The sequence below is a fragment of the Cardiocondyla obscurior genome, linkage group LG29, assembly GCF_019399895.1.
Source record: "Cardiocondyla obscurior isolate alpha-2009 linkage group LG29, Cobs3.1, whole genome shotgun sequence".
In the NCBI taxonomy this organism is placed as follows: domain Eukaryota; kingdom Metazoa; phylum Arthropoda; class Insecta; order Hymenoptera; family Formicidae; genus Cardiocondyla; species Cardiocondyla obscurior.
Window position 1 is genome coordinate 313,532 of NC_091892.1, and position 24,451 is coordinate 337,982.

Consider the following 24,451-nt stretch of genomic DNA (forward strand, 5'->3'; position numbering starts at 1 on the left):
ACAATGCTACGTTGTAAAATTTCAAAAATATTTTTTTTAGTTTTTGGCCATATCTCGGCTTCTGATGAAAATAAAAAGCTCCAAATAGGCCCGAATGCATCTATTTTGAATGCCGCACAATGCTACGTTGTAAAATTTCAAAAATATTTTTTTTCGTTTTTGGCCATATCTCGGCTTCTGATGAAAATAAAAGGCTCCAAATAGGCCCGAATGCATCTATTTTGAATGCCGCACAATGCTACGTTGTAAAATTTCAAAAATATTTTTTTTCGTTTTTTGGCCATATCTCGGCTTCTGATGAAAATAAAAAGCTCCGAATAGGCCCAAATGCATCTATTTTGAATGCCGCACAATGCTACGTTGTAAAATTTCAAAAATATTTTTTTTTGTTTTTTGGCCATATCTCGGCTTCTGATGAAAATAAAAGCTCGAATAGGCCCAAATGCATCTATTTTGAATGCCGCACAATGCTACGTTGTAAAATTTCAAAAATATTTTTTTTTGTTTTTTGGCCATATCTCGGCTTCTGATGAAAATAAAAAGCTCCAAATAGGCCCGAATTCATCTATTTTGAATGCCGCACAATGCTACGTTGTAAAATTTCAAAAATATTTTTTTCGTTTTTTGGCCATATCTCGGCTTCTGATGAAAATAAAAGGCTCCAAATAGGCCCGAATTCATCTATTTTGAATGCCGCACAATGCTACGTTGTAAAATTTCAAAATATTTTTTTCGTTTTTGGCCATATCTCGGCTTCTGATGAAAATAAAAGCTCGGAATAGGCCCGAATTCATCTATTTTGAATGCCGCACAATGCTACGTTGTAAAATTTCAAAAATATTTTTTTCTTTTTTGGCCATATCTCGGCTTCTGATGAAAATAAAGCTCCGAATAGGCCCAAATGCATCTATTTTGAATGCCGCACAATGCTACGTTGTAAAATTTCAAAAATATTTTCTTTCGTTTTTGGCCATATCTCGGCTTCTGATGAAAATAAAAGGCTCCAAATAGGCCCGAATTCATCTATTTTGAATGCCGCACAATGCTACGTTGTAAAATTTCAAAAATATTTTTTGTTTTTTGGCCATATCTCGGCTTCTGATGAAAATAAAAAGCTCAAATAGGCGAATTCATCTATTTTGAATGCCGCACAATGCTACGTTGTAAAATTTCAAAAATATTTTTTTGTTTTTGGCCATATCTCGGCTTCTGATGAAAATAAAAAGCTCGAATAGGCCCAAATGCATCTATTTTGAATGCCGCACAATGCTACGTTGTAAAATTTCAAAAATATTTTTTTTGTTTTTGTGCCATATCTCGGCTTCTGATGAAAATAAGCTCCAAATAGGCCCGAATGCATCTATTTTTAATGCCGCACAATGCTACGTTGTAAAATTTCAAAAATATTTTTCGTTTTTGGCCATATCTCGGCTTCTGATGAAAATAAAAGGCTCCAAATAGGCCCGAATTCATCTATTTTTAATGCCGCACAATGCTACGTTGTAAAATTTCAAAAATATTTTTTTTGTTTTTTGGCCATATCTCGGCTTCTGATGAAAATAAAAAGCTCCGAATAGGCCCAAATGCATCTATTTTGAATGCCGCACAATGCTACGTTGTAAAATTTCAAAAATATTTTTTTTTGTTTTTGGCCATATCTCGGCTTCCGATGAAAATAAAAGGCTCGGAATAGGCCCGTATGCATCTTTTTTAATTGCCGCACAATGCTACGTTGTAAAATTTCAAAAATAGTTTTTTTCGTTTTTTGGCCATATCTCGGCTTCTGATGAAAATAAAAAGCTCAAATAGGCCCAATTCATCTATTTTGAATGCCGCACAATGCTACGTTGTAAAATTTCAAAAATATTTTTTTGTTTTTGGCCATATCTCGGCTTCTGATGAAAATAAATCGAATAGGTCCAAATTCATCTATTTTAAATGCCGCACAATGCTACGTTGTAAAATTTCAAAAATATTTTTCTTTGTTTTTGGCCATATCTCGGCTTCTGATGAAAATAAATAGCTCCGAATAGGCCCAAATGCATCTATTTTGAATGCCGCACAATGCTACGTTGTAAAATTTCAAAATATTTTTCGTTTTTTGGCCATATCTCGGCTTCTGATGAAAATAAATGGCTCCAAATAGGCCCGAATTCATCTATTTTAAATGCCGCACAATGCTACGTTGTAAAATTTCAAAAATATTTTTTTTTTTTTTGGCCATATCTCGGCTTCTGATGAAAATAAAAGCTCGGAATAGGCCCGCATCTATTTAATGCCGCACAATGCTACGTTGTAAAATTTCAAAAATTTTTTTGTTTTTTTTTTGGCCATATCTCAGATGCTGGTGAAAATAGAAAGCGCGGAATAGGCCCGAATTCATTTATTTTGAATGCCGCAAAATGCTACGTTGTAAAATTTCAAAAATATTTTTTTTCTTTTTTTGGCCATATCTCGGCTTTTGATGAAAATAAAAAGCTCCGAATAGGCCCAAATGCATCTATTTTGAATGCCGCACAATGCTATGTTGTTAAATTTCAAAATATTTTTTCGTTTTTGGCCATATCTCGGCTTCTGATGAAAATAAAAAGCTCCAAATAGGCCCGATTCATCTTTTAATGCCGCACAATGCTACGTTGTAAAATTTCAAAAATATTTTTTTCGTTTTTTGGCCATATCTCGGCTGATGAAAATAAAAGGCTCCAAATAGGCCCGAATTCATCTATTTTTAATGCCGCACAATGCTACGTTGTAAAATTTCAAAAATATTTTTTTTTTTTTTGGCCATATCTCGGCTTCTGATGAAAATAAAAGCTCGAATAGGCCCAAATGCATCTATTTTGAATGCCGCACAATGCTACGTTGTAAATTTCAAAAATATTTTTTTTTGTTTTTGGCCATATCTCGGCTTCTGATGAAAATAGAAAGCTCGGAATAGGCCCGATGCATTTTTTTAATGCCGCACAATGCTACGATGTAGAATTTCAAAACTTATATTTTTTTTTTGGCCATATCTCGGCTTCTGATAAAATTAAAAAGCTCCGAATAGGCCTAAATGCATCTATTTTGAATGCCGCACAATGCTATGTTGTAAAATTTCAAAAATATTTTTTTTCGTTTTTTGGCCATATCTCGGCTTCTGATGAAAATAAAAGGCTCCAAATAGGTTCAAATTCATTTATTTTGAATGCCGCACAATGCTACGTTGTAAAATTTCAAAAATTATTTTTTTCGTTTTTTGGCCATATCTCGGCTTCTGATAAAAATAAATGGCTCCAAATAGGCCCGTCATCTATTTTGAATGCCGCACAATGCTACGTTGTAAAATTTCAAAATATTTTTTGTTTTTGGCCATATCTCAGCTTCTGATGAAAATAAAGCTCCAAATAGGCCCGAATTCATCTATTTTTAATGCCGCACAATGCTACGTTGTAAAATTTCAAAAATTTTTTTTTCGTTTTTTGGCCATATCTCGGCTTCTGATGAAAATAAAAGGCTCCAAATAGGCCCGATTTCATCTATTTTGAATGCCGCACAATGCTACGTTGTAAAATTTCAAAAATATTTTCTTTCGTTTTTTGGCCATATCTCGGCTTCTGATGAAAATAAATGGCTCAAATAGGCCCGAATTCATCTATTTTGAATGCCGCACAATGCTACGTTGTAAAATTTCAAAAATATTTTTCTTTGTTTTTTGGCCATATCTCGGCTTCTGATGAAAATAAAAAGCTCGAATAGGCCCAAATGCATCTATTTTGAATGCCGCACAATGCTACGTTGTAAAATTTCAAAAATATTTTTTTCGTTTTTTGGCCATATCTCGGCTTCTGATGAAAATAAAAGCTCGGAATAGGCCCATGCATCTTTTTAATGCCGCACAATGCTACGTTGTAAAATTTCAAAAATATTTTTTCGTTTTTGGCCATATCTCGGCTTCTGATGAAAATAAAAGGCTCCGAATAGGCCCAAATGCATCTATTTTGAATGCCGCACAATGCTACGTTGTAAAATTTCAAAAATATTTTTTTTCGTTTTTTGGCCATATCTCGGCTGATGGTGAAAATAAAAGCTCGAAATAGGCCCGTATGCATCTTTTTAATTGCCGCACAATGCTACGTTGTAAAATTTCAAAAATATTTTCGTTTTTGGCCATATCTCGGCTTCTGATGAAAATAAAAAACTCCAAATAGGCCCGAATTCATCTATTTTGAATGCCGCACAATGCTACGTTGTAAAATTTCAAAAATATTTTTTTCGTTTTTTGGCCATATCTCAACTTCTGATAAAAATAAAAAGCTCGAATAGGCCCGTATGCATCTTTTTTAATGCCGCACAATGCTACGTTGTAAAATTTCAAAAATATTTTCGTTTTTGGCCATATCTCGGCTTCTGATGAAAATAAAGGCTCCAAATAGGCCCGATATCTATTTTTAATGCCGCACAATGCTACGTTGTAAAATTTCAAAAATTTTTTTCGTTTTTGGCCATATCTCGGCTTCTGATGAAAATAAAAAGCTCCGAATAGGTTCAAATGCATCTATTTTGAATGCCGCACAATGCTACGTTGTAAAATTTCAAAAATATTTTTTTTCGTTTTTTGGCCATATCTCGGCTTCTGATGAAAATAAAAGACTCCAAATAGGCCCGAATTCATCTATTTTGAATGCCGCACAATGCTACGTTGTAAAATTTCAAAAATATTTTTTTTCGTTTTTGGCCATATCTCGGCTTCTGATGAAAATAAAAAGCTCGAATAGGCCCGAATGCATCTTTTTTAATGCCGCACAATGCTACGTTGTAAAATTTCAAAAATATTTTTTTGTTTTTGGCCATATCTCGGCTTCTGATGAAAATAAAAGCTCGGAATAGGCCCGTATGCATCTTTTTTAATGCCGCACAATGCTACGTTGTAAAATTTCAAAATATTTTTTCGTTTTTGGCCATATCTCGGCTTCTGATGAAAATAAAAACAAATAGGCCCGAATTCATCTATTTTAATTGCCGCACAATGCTACGTTGTAAAATTTTAAAAATATTTGTTTTCGTTTTTTGGCCATATCTCGGCTTCTGATGAAAATAAAAGCTCCAAATAAGCCCGAATTCATCTATTTTTAATGCCGCACAATGCTACGTTGTAAAATTTCAAAAATATTTTTTTTCGTTTTTTGGCCATATCTCGGCTTCTGATGAAAATAAAAAGCTCCGAATAGGCCCAAATGCATCTATTTTGAATGCCGCACAATGCTACGTTGTAAAATTTCAAAAATATTTTTTTTGTTTTTGTGCCATATCTCGGCTTCTGATGAAAATAAAAGCTCGGAATAGGCCCGTATGCATCTTTTTAATTGCCGCACAATGCTACGTTGTAAAATTTCAAAAATATTTTTTCGTTTTTTGCCATATCTCGGCTTCTGATGAAAATAAAAGGCTCCAAATAGGCCCGAATTCATTTATTTTGAATGCCGCACAATGCTACGTTGTAAAATTTCAAAAATATTTTTCTTTGTTTTTTGGCCATATCTCGGCTTCTGATGAAAATAAAAAGCTCGAATAGGCCCGAATGCATCTATTTTAATGCCGCACAATGCTACGTTGTAAAATTTCAAAAATATTTTTTTGTTTTTGGCCATATCTCGGCTTCTGATGAAAAATAAGCTCGAATAGGCCCGTATGCATCTTTTTTAATGCCGCACAATGCTACGTTGTAAAATTTCAAAAATATTTTTCGTTTTTGGCCATATCTCGGCTTCTGATGAAAATAAAGCTCAAATAGGCCCGAATTCATCTATTTTGAATGCCGCACAATGCTACGTTGTAAAATTTCAAAAATATTTTTTTCGTTTTTTGGCCATATCTCGGCTTCTGATGAAAATAAATGGCTCCAAATAGGCCCAAATTTATCTATTTTTAATGCCGCACAATGCTACGTTGTAAAATTTCAAAAATATTTTTTTTCGTTTTTTGGCCATATCTCGGCTTCTGATGAAAATAAAAAGCTTCGAATAGGCCCAAATGCATCTATTTTGAATGCCGCACAATGCTACGTTGTAAAATTTCAAAAATATTTTTTTCGTTTTTTGGCCATATCTCGGCTGCTGGTGAAAATAGAAAGCTCGGAATAGGCCCGTATGCATCTTTTTTAATTGCCGCACAATGCTACGTTGTAAAATTTCAAAAATATTTTTTTTCGTTTTTTGGCCATATCTCGGCTTCTGATGAAAATAAAAGACTCCAAATAAGCCCGAATTCATCTATTTTGAATGCCGCACAATGCTACGTTGTAAAATTTCAAAAATATTTTTTTCGTTTTTTGGCCATATCTCGGCTTCTGATGAAAATAAAAAGCTCCGAATAGGCCCAAATGCATCTATTTTGAATGCCGCACAATGCTACGTTGTAAAATTTCAAAAATATTTTCTATCGTTTTTTGGCCATATCTCGGCTTCTGATGAAAATAAAGCTCGAATAGGCCCAAATGCATCTATTTTGAATGCCGCACAATGCTACGTTGTAAAATTTCAAAAATATTTTTTTTCGTTTTTGGCCATATCTCGGCTGATGAAAATAAAAGGCTCCAAATAGGCCCGAATGCATCTATTTTTAATGCCGCACAATGCTACGTTGTAAAATTTCAAAAATATTTTTTTTTGTTTTGGCCATATCTCGGCTTCTGATGAAAATAAAGGCTCGAATAGGCCCGAATGCATCTTTTTAATGCCGCACAATGCTACGTTGTAAAATTTCAAAAATATTTTTTTGTTTTTTGGCCATATCTCGGCTTCTGATGAAAATAAAAGCTCGGAATAGGCCCGAATTCATCTATTTTGAATGCCGCACAATGCTACGTTGTAAAATTTCAAAAATATTTTTTTTTTTTTTGGCCATATTTCGGCTTCTGATGAAAATAAAGCTCGAATAGGCCATCTATTTTGAATGCCGCACAATGCTAGTTTGTTAAATTTCAAAAATATTTTATTTCGTTTTTTGGCCATATCTCGGCTTCTGATGAAAATAAAAGGCTCCAAATAGGCCCGAATGCATCTATTTTGAATGCCGCACAATGCTACGTTGTAAAATTTCAAAAATATTTTTTTTCGTTTGTTGGTTATATCTCGGCTTCTGATGAAAATAAATGGCTCCAAATAGGCCGAATTCATCTATTTTAATGCCGCACAATGCTACGTTGTAAAATTTCAAAAATATTTTTTTTTTTTGGCCATATCTCGGCTTCTGATGAAAATAAAAGCTCGAATAGGCCCAAATGCATCTGAATGCCGCACAATGCTACGTTGTAAAATTTCAAAAATATTTTTGTTTTTTGGCCATATCTCGGCTTCTGATGAAAATAAAGCTCGGAATAGGCCCGATTCATCTATTTTAATGCCGCACAATGCTACGTTGTAAAATTTCAAAATATTTTTTTCGTTTTTGGCCATATCTCGGCTTCTGATGAAAATAAAAGGCTCAAATAGGCCCAAATGCATCTATTTTGAATGCCGCACAATGCTACGTTGTAAAATTTCAAAAATATTTTTTTTCGTTTTTGGCCATATCTCGGCTTCTGATGAAAATAAAAAGCTCAGAATAGGCCCAAATGCATCTTTTGAATGCCGCACAATGCTACGTTGTAAAATTTTAAGAATATTTTTTTCGTTTTTTGGCCATATCTCGGCTTCTGATGAAAATAAAAAGCTCCGAATAGGCCCAAATGCATCTATTTTGAATGCCGCACAATGCTACGTTGTAAAATTTCAAAAATATTTTTTTTTGTTTTTGGCCATATCTCGGCTTCTGATGAAAATAAATAGCTCCAAATAGGCCCGAATTCATCTATTTTTAATGCCGCACAATGCTACGTTGTAAAATTTCAAAAATATTTTTTTCGTTTTTTGGCCATATCTCGGCTTCTGATGAAAATAAAAGGCTCAAATAGGCCCGTTCATCTATTTTTAATGCCGCACAATGCTACGTTGTAAAATTTCAAAAATATTTTTTTCGTTTTTTGGCCATATCTCGGCTTCTGATGAAAATAAATGGCTCCAAACCATCTATTTTTAATGCCGCACAATGCTACGTTGTAAAATTTCAAAAATATTTTTCGTTTTTTTGGCCATATCTCGGCTTCTGATGAAAATAAAAAGCTCGATAGGCCAAATGCATCTATTTTGAATGCCGCACAATGCTACGTTGTAAAATTTCAAAAATATTTTTTGTCGTTTTTTGGCCATATCTCGGCTTCTGATGAAAATAAAAGCTCAAATAGGCCCGTATGCATCTTTTTTAATGCCGCACAATGCTACGTTGTAAAATTTCAAAAATATTTTTTTTCGTTTTTGGCCATATCTCGGCTTCTGATGAAAATAAAGAATAGGCCCAAATGCATCTATTTTGAATGCCGCACAATGCTACGTTGTTAAATTTCAAAAATATTTTTGTTTTTGGCCATATCTCGGCTTCTGGTGAAAATAGAAAGCTCGAAATAGGCCCGTATGCATCTTTTTAATTGCCGCACAATGCTACGTTGTAAAATTTCAAAAATATTTTTTTTCGTTTTTTGGCCATATCTCGGCTTCTGATGAAAATAAAAGGCTCCAAACAGACCCGAATTCATCTATTTTGAATGCCGCACAATGCTACGTTGTAAAATTTCAAAAATATTTTTTTTCGATTTTGGCCATATCTCGGCTTCTGATGAAAATAAAAAGTTCCGAATAGGCTTGAATGCATCTTTTTTAATTGCCGCACAATGCTACGTTGTAAAATTTCAAAAATATTTTTTTCGTTTTTTGGCCATATCTCGGCTTCTGATGAAAATAAAAGGCTCCAAATAGGCCCGAATTCATCTATTTTAAATGCCGCACAATGCTACGTTGTAAAATTTCAAAAATATTTTTTTTCGTTTTTTGGCCATATCTCGGCTTCTGATGAAAATAAAAGACTCCGAATAGGCCCAAATGCATCTATTTTTAATGCCGCACAATGCTACGTTGTAAAATTTCAAAAATATTTTTTTTCGTTTTTGGCCATATCTCGGCTTCTGATGAAAATAAAAGGCTCCAAATAGGCCATTCATCTATTTTGAATGCCGCACAATGCTACGTTGTAAAATTTCAAAAATATTTTTTTCGTTTTTTGGCCATATCTCGGCTTCTGATGAAAATAAAAGCTCGAATAGGCCCGAATGCATCTATTTTAATGCCGCACAATGCTACGTTGTAAAATTTCAAAAATATTTTTTTGTTTTTGGCCATATCTCGGCTTCTGATGAAAATAAAAGCTCGGAATAGGCCCGTATGCATCTTTTGAATGCCGCACAATGCTATGTTGTTAAATTTCAAAAATATTTCTTTTCGTTTTTTGGCCATATTTCGGCTTTTGATGAAAATAAAAGGCTCCAAATAAACCCGAATTCATCTATTTTAAATGCCGCACAATGCTACGTTGTAAAATTTCAAAAATATTTTTTTTTGTTTTTTGGCCATATCTCGGCTTCTGATGAAAATAAATGGCTCCAAATAGGCCCGAATTCATCTATTTTTAATGCCGCACAATGCTACGTTGTAAAATTTCAAAAATATTTTTATTCGTTTTTTGGCCATATCTCGGCTTCTAATGAAAATAAAAAGTTCCGAATAGGCCCAAACATATCTATTTTGAATGTCGCACAATGCTACGTTGTAAAATTTCATAAATATTTTTTTTAGTTTTTGGCCATATCTCGGCTTCTGATGAAAATAAAGCTCGGAATAGGCCCGTATGCATCTATTGCCGCACAATGCTACGTTGTAAAATTTCAAAAATATTTTCTTTCGTTTTTTGGCCATATCTCGGCTTCTGATAAAAATAAAACTTCAAATAGGCCCGAATTCATCTATTTTGAATGCCGCACAATGCTACGTTGTAAAATTTCAAAAATATTTGTTATCGTTTTTAGGCCATATCTCGGCTTCTGATGAAAATAAATGGCTCCAAATAGGCCCGAATTCATCTATTTTTAATGCCGCACAATGCTACGTTGTAAAATTTCAAAAATATTTGTTTTCGTTTTTGGCCATATCTCGGCTGATGAAAATAAAGGCTCGAATAGGAAATGCATCTATTTTGAATGCCGCACAATGCTACGTTGTAAAATTTCAAAATATTTTTTTGTTTTTGGCCATATCTCGGCTTCTGATGAAAATAAAAGCTCGGAATAGGCCCGTATGCATCTTTTTAATTGCCGCACAATGCTACGTTGTAAAATTTCAAAAATATTTTTTTTGTTTTTGGCCATATCTCGGCTTCTGATGAAAATAAAAGGCTCGGAATAGGCCCGTATGCATCTTTTTAATGCCGCACAATGCTACGTTGTAAAATTTCAAAAATATTTTTTTTCGTTTTTTGGCCATATCTCGGCTGCTGATGAAAATAAAGGCTCAAATAGGCCCGAATGCATCTTTTTGAATGCCGCACAATGCTACGTTGTAAAATTTCAAAAATATTTTTTTCGTTTTTGGCCATATCTCGGCTTCTGATGAAAATAAAAGCTCGGAATAGGCCGAATGCATCTATTTTTATTGCCGCACAATGCTACGTTGTAAAATTTCAAAAATATTTTTTTCGTTTTTGGCCATATCTCGGCTTCTGATGAAAATAAAAGGCTCGGAATAGGCCCGAATGCATCTATTTTGAATGCCGCACAATGCTACGTTGTAAAATTTCAAAAATTATTTTTTTCGTTTTTGGCCATATCTCGGCTTCTGATGAAAATAAAAGCTCGGAATAGGCCGAATGCATCTATTTTTATTGCCGCACAATGCTACGTTGTAAAATTTCAAAAATATTTTTTCGTTTTTGGCCATATCTCGGCTTCTGATGAAAATAAAGGCTCGGAATAGGCCCGTATGCATCTTTTTAAATGCCGCACAATGCTACGTTGTAAAATTTCAAAAATATTTTTTTCGTTTTTGGCCATATCTCGGCTTCTGATGAAAATAAAGGCTCGGAATAGGCCCGAATGCATCTATTTTGAATGCCGCACAATGCTACGTTGTAAAATTTCAAAAATATTTTTTTTGTTTTTGTGCCATATCTCGGCTTCTGATGAAAATAAAAGCTCGAATAGGCCCATGCATCTTTTTTAATGCCGCACAATGCTACGTTGTAAAATTTCAAAAATATTTTTTTCGTTTTTGGCCATATCTCGGCTTCTGATGAAAATAAGGCTCCAAATAGGCCCGAATGCATCTTTTTTAAATGCCGCACAATGCTACGTTGTAAAATTTCAAAAATATTTTTTTCGTTTTTGGCCATATCTCGGCTTCTGATGAAAATAAAAGCTCGGAATAGGCCCAATGCATCTATTTTGTTGCCGCACAATGCTACGTTGTAAAATTTCAAAAATATTTTTTTCGTTTTTGGCCATATCTCGGCTTCTGATGAAAATAGAAGGCTCGGAATAGGCCCGTATGCATCTTTTTTAAATGCCGCACAATGCTACGTTGTAAAATTTCAAAAATATTTTTTTTTGTTTTTTGGCCATATCTCGGCTTCTGATGAAAATAAAAGCTCCAAATAGGCCCAAATGCATCTTTTTTAATTGCCGCACAATGCTACGTTGTAAAATTTCAAAAATATTTTCGTTTTTGGCCATATCTCGGCTTCTGATGAAAATAAAAGCTCGAATAGGCCGAATGCATCTATTTTTAATTGCCGCACAATGCTACGTTGTAAAATTTCAAAAATATTTTTTTCGTTTTTGGCCATATCTCGGCTTCTGATGAAAATAAAGGCTCGGAATAGGCCCGAATGCATCTTTTTTAAATGCCGCACAATGCTACGTTGTAAAATTTCAAAAATATTTTTTTTGTTTTTGGCCATATCTCGGCTTCTGATGAAAATAAAAGCTCAAAATAGGCAATGCATCTTTTTAAATGCCGCACAATGCTACGTTGTAAAATTTCAAAATATTTTTTTTGTTTTTTGCCATATCTCGGCTTCTGATGAAAATAAAAGGCTCGGAATAGGCCCGAATGCATCTATTTTTAATGCCGCACAATGCTACGTTGTAAAATTTCAAAAATATTTTTTTGTTTTTGCCATATCTCGGCTTCTGATGAAAATAAAGGCTCAAATAGCCCGAATGCATCTTTTTAATGCCGCACAATGCTACGTTGTAAAATTTCAAAAATATTTTTTTGTTTTTGGCCATATCTCGGCTTCTGATGAAAATAAAAGCTCGGAATAGGCCCGAATGCATCTTTTTAAATGCCGCACAATGCTACGTTGTAAAATTTCAAAAATATTTTTTTCGTTTTTGGCCATATCTCGGCTTCTGATGAAAATAAAAGCTCGGAATAGGCCGTATGCATCTATTTTTATTGCCGCACAATGCTACGTTGTAAAGTTTCAAAAATATTTTTTTTCGTTTTTTGGCCATATCTCGGCTTCTGATGAAAATAAAAGCTCGGAATAGGCCCGTATGCATCTATTTTGAATGCCGCACAATGCTACGTTGTAAAATTTCAAAAATATTTTTTGTTTTTGGCCATATCTCGGCTGATGAAAATAAAAGCTCGGAATAGGCCCGTATGCATCTTTTTTAAATGCCGCACAATGCTACGTTGTAAAATTTCAAAAATATTTTTTTTCGTTTTTTGGCCATATCTCGGCTTCTGATGAAAATAAAACTCGAATAGGCCCGAATGCATCTATTTTGAATGCCGCACAATGCTACGTTGTAAAATTTCAAAAATATTTTTTTGTTTTTGGCCATATCTCGGCTTCTGATGAAAATAAAAGGCTCGGAATAGGCCCGTATGCATCTTTTTAATGCCGCACAATGCTACGTTGTAAATTTCAAAAATATTTTTTTCGTTTTTGGCCATATCTCGGCTTCTGATGAAAATAAAAGGCTCGGAATAGGCCCGAATGCATCTATTTTTAATGCCGCACAATGCTACGTTGTAAAATTTCAAAAATATTTTTTTTTGTTTTGGCCATATCTCGGCTTCTGATGAAAATAAAAGCTCGAATAGGCCCGTGCATCTATTTTTAATTGCACAATGCTACGTTGTAAAATTTCAAAAATATTTTTTGTTTTTGGCCATATCTCGGCTTCTGATGAAAATAAAGCTCCGAATAGGCCCGAATGCATCTATTTTAAATGCCGCACAATGCTACGTTGTAAAATTTCAAAATATTTTTTTTTTTTTTTGGCCATATCTCGGCTTCTGATGAAAATAAAAGGCTCAAATAGGCCCGAATGCATCTTTTTTAATGCCGCACAATGCTACGTTGTAAATTTTCAAAAATATTTTTTTTTTTTTTGGCCATATCTCGGCTTCTGATGAAAATAAAGGCTCCGAATAGGCCCAAATGCATCTATTTTGAATGCCGCACAATGCTACGTTGTAAAATTTCAAAAATATTTTTTTTAGTTTTTGGCCATATCTCGGCTGCTGATGAAAATAAAAGCTCGGAATAGGCCCTATGCATCTTTTTAATTGCCGCACAATGCTACGTTGTAAAATTTCAAAAATATTTTTTTTGTTTTTGGCCATATCTCGGCTTCTGATGAAAATAAAAGGCTCGAATAGGCCCGTATGCATCTTTTTAATGCCGCACAATGCTACGTTGTAAAATTTCAAAAATATTTTTCGTTTTTGGCCATATCTCGGCTTCTGATGAAAATAAAAGCTCAAAATAGGCCCGTATCTATTTTGAATGCCGCACAATGCTACGTTGTAAAATTTCAAAAATATTTTTTTGTTTTTGGCCATATCTCGGCTTCTGATGAAAATAAAAGGCTCAAATAGGCCCGAATGCATCTATTTTAATGCCGCACAATGCTACGTTGTAAAATTTCAAAAATATTTTTTTCGTTTTTGGCCATATCTCGGCTTCTGATGAAAATAAAAAGCTCGAATAGGCCCAAATGCATCTATTTTGAATGCCGCACAATGCTACGTTGTAAAATTTCAAAAATATTTTTTTTGTTTTTTGGCCATATCTCGGCTGCTGGTGAAAATAGAAAGCTCGAAATAGGCCCGTATGCATCTTTTTTAATTGCCGCACAATGCTACGTTGTAAAATTTCAAAAATATTTTTTTTCGTTTTTTGGCCATATTTCGGCTTCTGATGAAAATAAAAGGCTCCAAACAGACCCGAATTCATCTATTTTGAATGCCGCACAATGCTACGTTGTAAAATTTCAAAAATATTTTTTTTCGTTTTTTGGCCATATCTCGGCTTCTGATGAAAATAAAAAGTTCCGAATAGGCTTGTATGCATCTTTTTTAATTGCCGCACAATGCTACGTTGTAAAATTTCAAAAATATTTTTGTTTTTGGCCATATCTCGGCTTCTGAAAATAAAAGCTCGAAATAGGCCCGAATGCATCTATTTTAATGCCGCACAATGCTACGTTGTAAAATTTCAAAATATTTTTTTCGTTTTTGGCCATATCTCGGCTGATGAAAATAAAAGGCTCCAAATAGGCCCGAATTCATCTATTTTAAATGCCGCACAATGCTACGTTGTAAAATTTCAAAAATATTTTTTTTCGTTTTTTGGCCATATCTCGGCTTCTGATGAAAATAAATGGCTCCAAATAGGCCCAAATTCATCTATTTTTATGCCGCACAATGCTACGTTGTAAAATTTCAAAAATATTTTTTTTCGTTTTTTGGTCATATCTCGGCTGATGAAAATGGCTCGAATAGGCCCAAATGCATCTATTTTGAATGCCGCACAATGCTACGTTGTAAAATTTCAAAAATATTTTTTATCGTTTTTTGGCCATATCTCGGCTTCTGATGAAAATAAAAGCTCGGAAATAGGCCCATGCATCTTTTTTAATGCCGCACAATGCTACGTTGTAAAATTTCAAAAATTTTTTTTTTTTTTTTTGGCCATATCTCGGCTTCTGATGAAAATAAAAGGCTCGAATAGGCCCAAATGCATCTATTTTGAATGCCGCACAATGCTACGTTGTTAAATTTCAAAAATATTTTTTTTTTTTTTTGCCATATCTCGGCTTCTGATGAAAATAAAAGCTCGAAATAGGCCCGTATGCATCTTTTTAATGCCGCACAATGCTACGTTGTAAAATTTCAAAATATTTTTTTCGTTTTTGGCCATATCTCGGCTTCTGATGAAAATAAAGGCTCAAATAGGCCCGAATGCATCTATTTTGAATGCCGCACAATGCTACGTTGTAAAATTTCAAAAATATTTTTTTTAGTTTTTGGCCATATCTCGGCTTCTGATGAAAATAAAAGCTCGGAATAGGCCCGAATGCATCTTTTTGAATGCCGCACAATGCTATGTTGTAAAATTTCAAAAATATTTTTTTGTTTTTTGGCCATATCTCGGCTGCTGATGAAAATAAAAGCTCGGAATAGGCCGTATGCATCTATTTTTAATGCCGCACAATGCTACGTTGTAAAATTTCAAAAATATTTTTTCGTTTTTGGCCATATCTCGGCTTCTGATGAAAATAAAGGCTCGGAATAGGCCCGAATGCATCTATTTTAAATGCCGCACAATGCTATGTTGTAAAATTTCAAAAATATTTTTTTCGTTTTTGGCCATATCTCGGCTTCTGATGAAAATAAAAGCTCGAATAGGCCCGTATGCATCTATTTTTAATTGCCGCACAATGCTACGTTGTAAAATTTCAAAATATTTTTTTCGTTTTTGGCCATATCTCGGCTTCTGATGAAAATAAATAAGCCCAAATAGCCGTTATTTTTTTAATGCCGCACAATGCTACGTTGTAAAATTTCAAAAATATTTTTTTTGTTTTTGGCCATATCTCGGCTGCTGATGAAAATAAAAGCTCGGAATAGGCCCGTATGCATCTATTTTTAATTGCCGCACAATGCTACGTTGTAAAATTTCAAAAATATTTTTTTGTTTTTGGCCATATCTCGGCTTCTGATGAAAATAAAAGCCGAATAGGCCCGTATGCATTTTTAAATGCCGCACAATGCTACGTTGTAAAATTTCAAAAATATTTTTTTCGTTTTTTGCCATATCTCGGCTTCTGATGAAAATAAAAGCTCGGAATAGGCCGTATGCATCTATTTTGTTGCCGCACAATGCTACGTTGTAAAATTTCAAAAATATTTTTTTGTTTTTGGCCATATCTCGGCTTCTGATGAAAATAAATGGCTCAAATAGGCCAATATGCATCTTTTTAATGCCGCACAATGCTACGTTGTAAAATTTCAAAAATATTTTTCGTTTTTGGCCATATCTCGGCTTCTGATGAAAATAAAAGACTCCGAATAGGCCCAAATGCATCTATTTTGAATGCCGCACAATGCTACGTTGTAAAATTTCAAAAATATTTTTTTTCGTTTTTTGGCCATATCTCGGCTGCTGATGAAAATAAAAGCTCGGAATAGGCCCGTATGCATCTTTTTAATGCCGCACAATGCTACGTTGTAAAATTTCAAAAATATTTTTTTTTGTTTTTGGCCATATCTCGGCTTCTGATGAAAATAGAAGGCTCGGAATAGGCCCGTATGCATCTTTTTTAATGCCGCACAATGCTACGTTGTAAAATTTCAAAAATATTTTTTTCGTTTTTGGCCATATCTCGGCTTCTGATGAAAATAAAAAACTCCAAATAGGCCCGAATTCATCTATTTTGAATGCCGCACAATGCTACGTTGTAAAATTTCAAAAATATTTTTTTTGTTTTTTGGCCATATCTCGGCTTCTGATGAAAATAAATGGCTCCAAATAGGCCCGAATTCATCTATTTTTAATGCCGCACAATGCTACGTTGTAAAATTTCAAAAATATTTTTTTTCGTTTTTTGGCCATATCTCGGCTTCTGATGAAAATAAAAGCTCGAATAGGCCCAAATGCATCTATTTTGAATGCCGCACAATGCTATGTTGTTAAATTTCAAAAATATTTTTTTTGTTTTTTGGCCATATCTCGGCTGCTGGTGAAAATAGAAAGCTCGGAATAGGCCCGTATGCATCTTTTTAATTGCCGCACAATGCTACGTTGTAAAATTTCAAAAATATTTTCTTTCGTTTTTGGCCATATCTCGGCTTCTGATGAAAATAAAAGGCTCCAAATAGGCCCGAATTCATCTATTTTGAATGCCGCACAATGCTACGTTGTAAAATTTCAAAAATATTTTTTTTCGTTTTTGGCCATATCTCGGCTTCTGATGAAAATAAAAAGTTCCGAATAGGCTTGTATGCATCTTTTTTAATTGCCGCACAATGCTACGTTGTAAATTTTCAAAAATATTTTTTTCGTTTTTGGATATCTCGGCTGCTGGTGAAAATAAAGGCTCGGAATAGGCCCGTATGCATCTTTTTAAATGCCGCACAATGCTACGTTGTAAAATTTCAAAAATATTTTTTTCGTTTTTGGCCATATCTCGGTTCTGATGAAAATAAAAAGCTCGGAATAGGCCCGTATGCATCTATTTTTAATTGCCGCACAATGCTACGTTGTAAAATTTCAAAAATATTTTTTTTTTTTGGCCATATCTCGGCTTCTGATGAAAATAAAAGGCTCGAAATAGGCCCGATGCATCTATTTTGAATGCCGCACAATGCTACGTTGTAAAATTTCAAAAATATTTTTTTCGTTTTTGGCCATATCTCGGCTTCTGGTGAAAATAAAAGCTCGGAATAGGCCCGTAATGCATCTTTTAATTGCCGCACAATGCTACGTTGTAAATTTTCAAAATATTTTTTTGTTTTTGGCCATATCTCGGCTTCTGGTGAAAATAAAAGCTCGGAATAGGCCCGTATGCATCTATTTTTAATTGCCGCACAATGCTACGTTGTAAAATTTCAAAAATATTTTTTTTTTTTTTGGCCATATCTCGGCTTCTGATGAAAATAAAAGGCTCGGAATAGGCCCGTATGCATCTTTTTTAATTGCCGCACAATGCTACGTTGTAAAATTTCAAAAATATTTTTTTGTTTTTGGCCATATCTCGGCTTCTGATGAAAATAAAAGGCTCGAAATAGGCCCGAATGCATCTTTTTTAAATGCCGCACAATGCTATGTTGTAAAATTTCAAAAATATTTTTTCGTTTTTTGCCATATCTCGGCTGCTGATGAAAATAAAAGCTCGGAATAGGCCCGTATCATCTTTTTGTTGCGCACAATGCTACGTTGCAAAATTTCAAAAATATTTTTTTTCGTTTTTTGGATATATCTCGGCTGCTGGTGAAAATAGAAGGCTCGGAATAGGCCCGTATGCATCTTTTTTAAATGCCGCACAATGTTATGTTGCCAAATTTCAAAAATATTTTTTTTTGTTTTTTGGCCATATCTCGGCTGTTGGTGAAAATAGAAGGCTCGGAATAGGTTCGTATGTATTTTTTTTAAATGCCGCACAATGTTATGTTGCCAAATTTCAAAAATATTTTTTTCGTTTTTTGCCATATCTCGGCTGCTGGTGAAAATACAAAGTTCGGAATAGTCTCGTATGCATCTATTTTTAGTTGCGCACAATGCTACGTTGCAAAATTTCAAAAATATTTTTTTTGTTTTTTGGCTATATCTCGGCTGCTGGTGAAAATAGAAGGCTCGGAATAAGCCCGTATGCATTTTTTTTAATTGCTGCACAATGCTACGTTGTAAATTTTCAAAAATATTTTTTTTTGTTTTTTGCCATATCTTGGCTGCTGGTGAAAATACAAAGTTCGGAATAGTCTCGTATGCATCTATTTTTAGATGCGCACAATGCTACGTTGCAAAATTTCAAAAATATTTTATTTTGTTTTTTGGCCATATCTCGGCTGCTAGTGAAAATAGAAAGCTCGGAATAGACCCGTATGCATCTTTTTTAATTGCCGCACAATGCTACGTTGTAAATTTTCAAAAATAATTTTTTTCGTTTTTTGGATATATCTCGGCTGCTGGTGAAAATAGAAGGCTCGGAATAGGCCCGTATGCATCTTTTTTAAATGCCGCACAATGTTATGTTGCAAATTTTAAAAATATTTTTGTTTTTGGCCATATCTCGGCTGCTGGTGAAAATAGAAGGCTCGGAATAGGCCCGTATGCATCTTTTTTAAATGCCGCACAATGTTATGTTGCCAAATTAAAAAAATATTTTTTTTCGTTTTTTGGCCATATCTCGGCTGCTGGTAAAAATAGAAAGCTCGGAATAGGCCCGTATGCATCTTTTTTAATTGCTGCACAAGTGAACAACGCATTAACGGATCTTAAGAGTTATTGGCAGGAATTTTATTCAACGGATTTGGAAATCAGCGTTCTTGACTCAGCAGCTACGGATCTTTATATCACCGAGGATATCATACAAAGCGTAGAAACTGATTTCCGCAATGCTCGAGATGAATTAACCACCATGCTGACGGAGATTGAAGGAAATAATCAATCTATAGCGTCAACTTCAACGCCTACTATGGATTCTGAGACAAATAAGAGTGAGACAAACAAACTTCCCAAACTGACGGAAGTGAGCTTCTCAGGAAAGAGTGAAGATTGGGATGTTTTCAGCGCCTATTTCACTTCTACGATCCACGAGCGCGCTAATTTGTCCGATCTAGACAAATTCAGATATTTGCTGGCCAGTTTACCGGATGAGGTCAAGCGAACGATAGCTCATCTGCCCCTTAAAGGAGATAATTATCCCATCGCGTGGAAAGAACTGCGGGATACTTATGATAAGCCCCGCTACCAGCTGAATTTGTTGCTAGACAAACTAGCTGAACTGCAGCCTATCAAAGTCTTGAATGCAGATTCACTAAATTCAAGAGTTAAAGCGATACACCTTACATTTTTCGCGATGAGAAAATTAACGCAGTCGGACACCGATTTAATAGAAGCTCTGATGTGTCACCGTCTGTTGCAGACTCTTGACATGGAAACTCGAAGACTTTGGGAGGAGCAGCTTGCCTATCGAGAGAGTCAAACGGGATCTGTAAGGACAGAAACTGGAGGTCAGACTACTGCCGCTTCTCCGTATCTGAAAATGGTTGATTTGGTCAGCTGGCTGAATTGCCGTCGAGATGGATTAAGATCCATAAAAGGCTGTGGTACAATAGAGAGGAGTTCTGTTAAAACAAGTTTGAGAGGAAAGGCCGCGAGAGCGTTTTATGCAGCAACTAAATCATTACCTAGTAAAATAAAAAGCGTTGCGAGCTATGTTCGCAAGAACACTTTATAGGGGCATGCCCAGAGTTAAAAAAAAAAAATCTCAAGGGTCGACGCGATGAGGCTCGCAGATTAAAGCTCTGCTTTAATTGTTTAGGAGCCCATGCTTTCAAGAATTGTAAATCTACCCGGCGTTGCGAAACTTGTAAACGGGATCATCATTCCTTGTTGCACGTGGATATTGTTCCTACTACCTCAACTGAAAAGTTTATTACGCAAACTGAGAAGACGCAGGCATGACTGGACGTAGACACGTGGCATTTGACTACCTTGTCTAGTGTACGCTGTGTTTTATTGCCAACAGCTCGAGCATATATTAGTGATGCTAATGGTGAATGTATACCATTTAGAGCTTTATTGGATCAAGGTTCACAAGCCTCATTTATAACTGAGACTATGGCGCAAACGTTATTACTTCCTCGCAGAAGGGTACATATTCCGCTCTGCGCAATAGGAGCTGTCAAAGCACGTACAGTGAGAGCTGTGATGAGCGTAACATTACACTACCAGTATAACAAATTTTTCCAGTTGGATTGTGAGTTATTAATATTGCCTAAATTAACTGGACTGTTACCTCCAACAGGAGTACATATTGTTCGCCACAATTTTTACGACAATCTAGATTTGGCTGACTCTCATTATCATGAGTCGGCTAAAATTGATGTATTATTGGGAGCAACTGTTTATAATGCGGTAATTTGTAGTGGAGTAATGCGAAGACCTGACACAGGACTCATAGCTCAGGAAACACTGTTAGGATGGATTGTGTCAGGCGCTGCAGAGTCAAGTCGTTCATGGCGGGCGGAACATATTAATAGTAAAACAACTATCGCAATGCTTTGCGTCGCGGAGGAAGAGCTGAGGCAAGCATTACAAAGACTATGGACGTTAGAGGAAATCGAAGGAGTTACTTCGCGGTTAAGTCCTGAGGATGAAAAATGTGAGGAAATATTTAAAACCGGGCATTCTCGCAACGAGGAAGGCCGTTACACAGTCCGATTGCCTTTTGTTTGTGAACCCACGGAGACAGCTCAGGTGACAAAACTAATAGCACAGCGTTCTCTAGCTGCTCTAGAGAGACGACTATCTCACAATCTGAGGTTAAAGGAAGAATACTTTCGTTTTATGCATACTTATGAATTGATGGGACATATGGAACTTATACCTCGGGAAGAACTTCCTATTGCACGAGGATGGTATTTGCCTCATCACGCGGTTGTACAAGAAAAGCCGACATGGAAGATTCGTGTAGTTTTCGATGCTTCACGGAAAACAATGGATCGTCATAGCCTCAATCATTTTTTAATGTCCGGGCCTCCATTACAGAACGACTTAACATTAATACTCACAAATTGGAGACGATATCTGTATGTATATTGTACAGATATAGTGAAAATGTTCCGGCAGATTATCCTGCATAAAGATGATCGGGATTTCCAACGTATAATCTGGTATCAGGAGGATGGGGGACCACCTATAGAATACAGATTGACTACCGTAACATACGGTATGTGTTGCGCCCCGTACCTTGCGATACGAACTCTTCATCAGTTAGTAGAAGATGAAGGCGCACGATTTCCAAGAGGCGCCAGATGCCTACGCTATCAAGTCTTTGTCGACGACATCTTTGGAGGTGCTGATCACCTCGAGGAAGCAAGAGATGAACGAGACGAACTGATTTCACTACTGAGAACGGCTGGATTTAAGCTCGATAAATGGTCAGCTAACCACCAACTTCTTATTCCTGAAGGGCTTAGGATGCAAAAACAGGCTAATGATATGGTTAACATAGAATATCCAGATACAGTGAGCGCTTTGGGACTTCAGTGGAACCAATCATCAGATCAGTTTGGTTACAACAAGGAAAGGTTAGAGCAGAACCCTGTCTGTAGCAAGCGGACGGCATTATCTTGCCTTTCAAAATTATTTGATCCCTTAGGTTGGCTGTCGCCAGTAACCATCGTGGGTAAGATTCTTTTGCAAGACTTGTGGATAGCAAAAGTGGATTGGGATGAAGAATTAAACGAGCCTCAAGCCCGAGGATGGAGAGATTTCCACAACTCATTGCACTGCTTAAGTAACATTAAAATTGACAGGTGGTTGAGATTTACGCCAGGTAGTAAGGTAGAGTTGCACGGATTCGCAGATGCTTCAGTCAGAGCATATGCAGCTGTGGTATATGCACGATCCATATCTGAGGACGGAACTGTGCATGTAAATATAATAGCAGCAAAAGCGAAACTAAGTCCGATAAAAACGGTCTGCATACCGAATTTAGAGCTTTGTGGAGCAACTCTATTGGTACGATTATTGAGTTATCTACGGAAACTTGATTTCCTAAAGGAGTTGCCTGTAACCGCCTGGAGCGACAGCCAGATTACTCTCTCATGGATAAAGGAACATCCTAGTAAATGGAAGCAATTTGTCGCAAATCGTGCATCGTACATACAAACACAGCTTCCAGAAGCACGATGGTGTCATGTGCCTTCAAAACAGAACCCTGCCGATCTAGCCACACGAGGCTTAAGGGCAGGAGAATTATCTCAAACACAATTATGGTGGCGCGGGCCATTTTGGCTATCACAAGGACGAGAGCATTGGCCTGATCAAAGACAACCCACGGTCGATATGGATAACGTAGCTCAAGCTTTTTCATTGCAGGAAGCTGATCCTGAAGTGGAGTCTGAGGGAAACGTTCTATTAGAGCGATTTTCCACGTTAAATAGAGCAGTTCGAGTTACTGCTCAATGCTTCAGATTTATGGAGAATCTTCGACGACGAAGGCAGGAAGAAACAATTGTGTGTAGTCATCTAACAGTAGATGAACTGACAAAGGCTCGACATGCTTTGATCAAGTGCTCTCAGAGAATAGATTTCTTCAAAGATATCCAAGCTTTACATCGAGATGGAGTTGTATCAAAAAATTCTCGGTTAAGGAGATTGAATCCATATTTAGATCAAGATGGTTTACTGAGGATAAATGGAAGGCTTCGTCACAGCAATCTCCTGCATGACGCTAAATATCCGCCTATACTTTCAAAGAATTCGAATTTATCAACGTTATATGTGCGTCATGCGCATCAGGACTGTTGGCACGGTGGAATTTCACTTACGCTATCGACCTTGCGAGCTCATGTTTGGGTCATAGATGGGGCTAATTTAGTACGAAAAGTTGTGCGCAATTGTACCAAATGTGGTCGTTTTCGCTCGCTACCCATGTCACAACAAATGGGAAATCTGCCTGCTCCACGCGTTAATCTAAGTCGTCCTTTTTCAGATAGCGGAGTAGATTATGCCGGTCCGATCTCTTTACGACGGAGTTCTGGCCGTGGTCAATCAGCGTGCAAGGGATACATAGCATTGTTTATTTGTTTAGCTACCAAGGCTGTCCATTTAGAAGCTGTTGGGGATCTGAGTACCGAAGCGTTCCTAGGTGCATTTAGACGATTCGTAGGACACAGAGGCGTCTGTAAAACGTTATATTCGGACAATGGGACTAATTTCAGAGGAGCTGATGTCGAGTTACGCAAGATGTACAATGAATACTCAATCTTTTATCATGCTGTGGCTGAACACCTTGCTTCTCGCGGAACCGATTGGAAATTCATTCCGCCTCGAGCTCCGCACTTCGGCGGACTCTGGGAGGCTGGAGTCAAAAACATGAAAAAACATTTAATCAAGGTTGTTGGCGACCACAGGTTGACATTCGAAGAGCTGAGCACAGCATTAGTGCAAATAGAGGCGTGCATGAACTCCCGCCCTCTTTGTCCACTCTCTGGAGATCCAGCTGATCTGGAAGCGCTCACGCCAGCGCATTTTCTTACAGGGAGTACCTCCACCCTCATACCTGAGCCTAACGCACCTGATGTGCCTGAGAATCGGCTGTCCCGATACCAACTTCTCCAAAGAATAAAGACACACTACTGGAAACGCTGGTCCCACGAATATCTAACCACCCTTCAAGAGAGAAATAAGTGGCAAAGAGACGCTAGTAATGTGAAGGTGGGTCAATTGGTTGCAATCAAGAAAGACGGATTACCTCCTACCAAATGGGCATTAGCACGAATACTAGAAGTTCATCCAGGCTCTGATAACAGAGTCAGAGTGGTGATTTTAAAAACGCAGAGTTCAACGATAAAGAGGCCCATTGTGAAATTAGTACCTTTGGTAGACACTGTCAACCAGGATGCTTAGTGCACCAATGAAAGTAGGACTACATTGATTTAACAACTTGGAATTGCTGCGAGATCTATTTCGTCGCTGACGAGGCGGGCGGTATGTTCGGAATAGAAGATTGCAAACA

General features: G+C 36.2%; 1 protein-coding gene across 1 annotated transcript in view; it reads left to right on the plus strand.

Moving 5' to 3' along the window:
* The window catches only part of LOC139112490 (uncharacterized), a 29,730-nt gene extending 5,388 nt beyond the window's left edge, over nt 1-24,342 (plus strand). Inside the window, exons 3-4 of the mRNA XM_070673535.1 lie at nt 19,176-20,114; nt 20,453-24,342. Coding sequence (XP_070529636.1) covers nt 19,176-20,114; nt 20,453-24,342 — 4,829 coding nt within the window. The remainder of the gene's footprint in view (nt 1-19,175; nt 20,115-20,452) is intronic.
* The last annotated feature ends 109 nt before the right edge of the window (nt 24,343-24,451 follow it).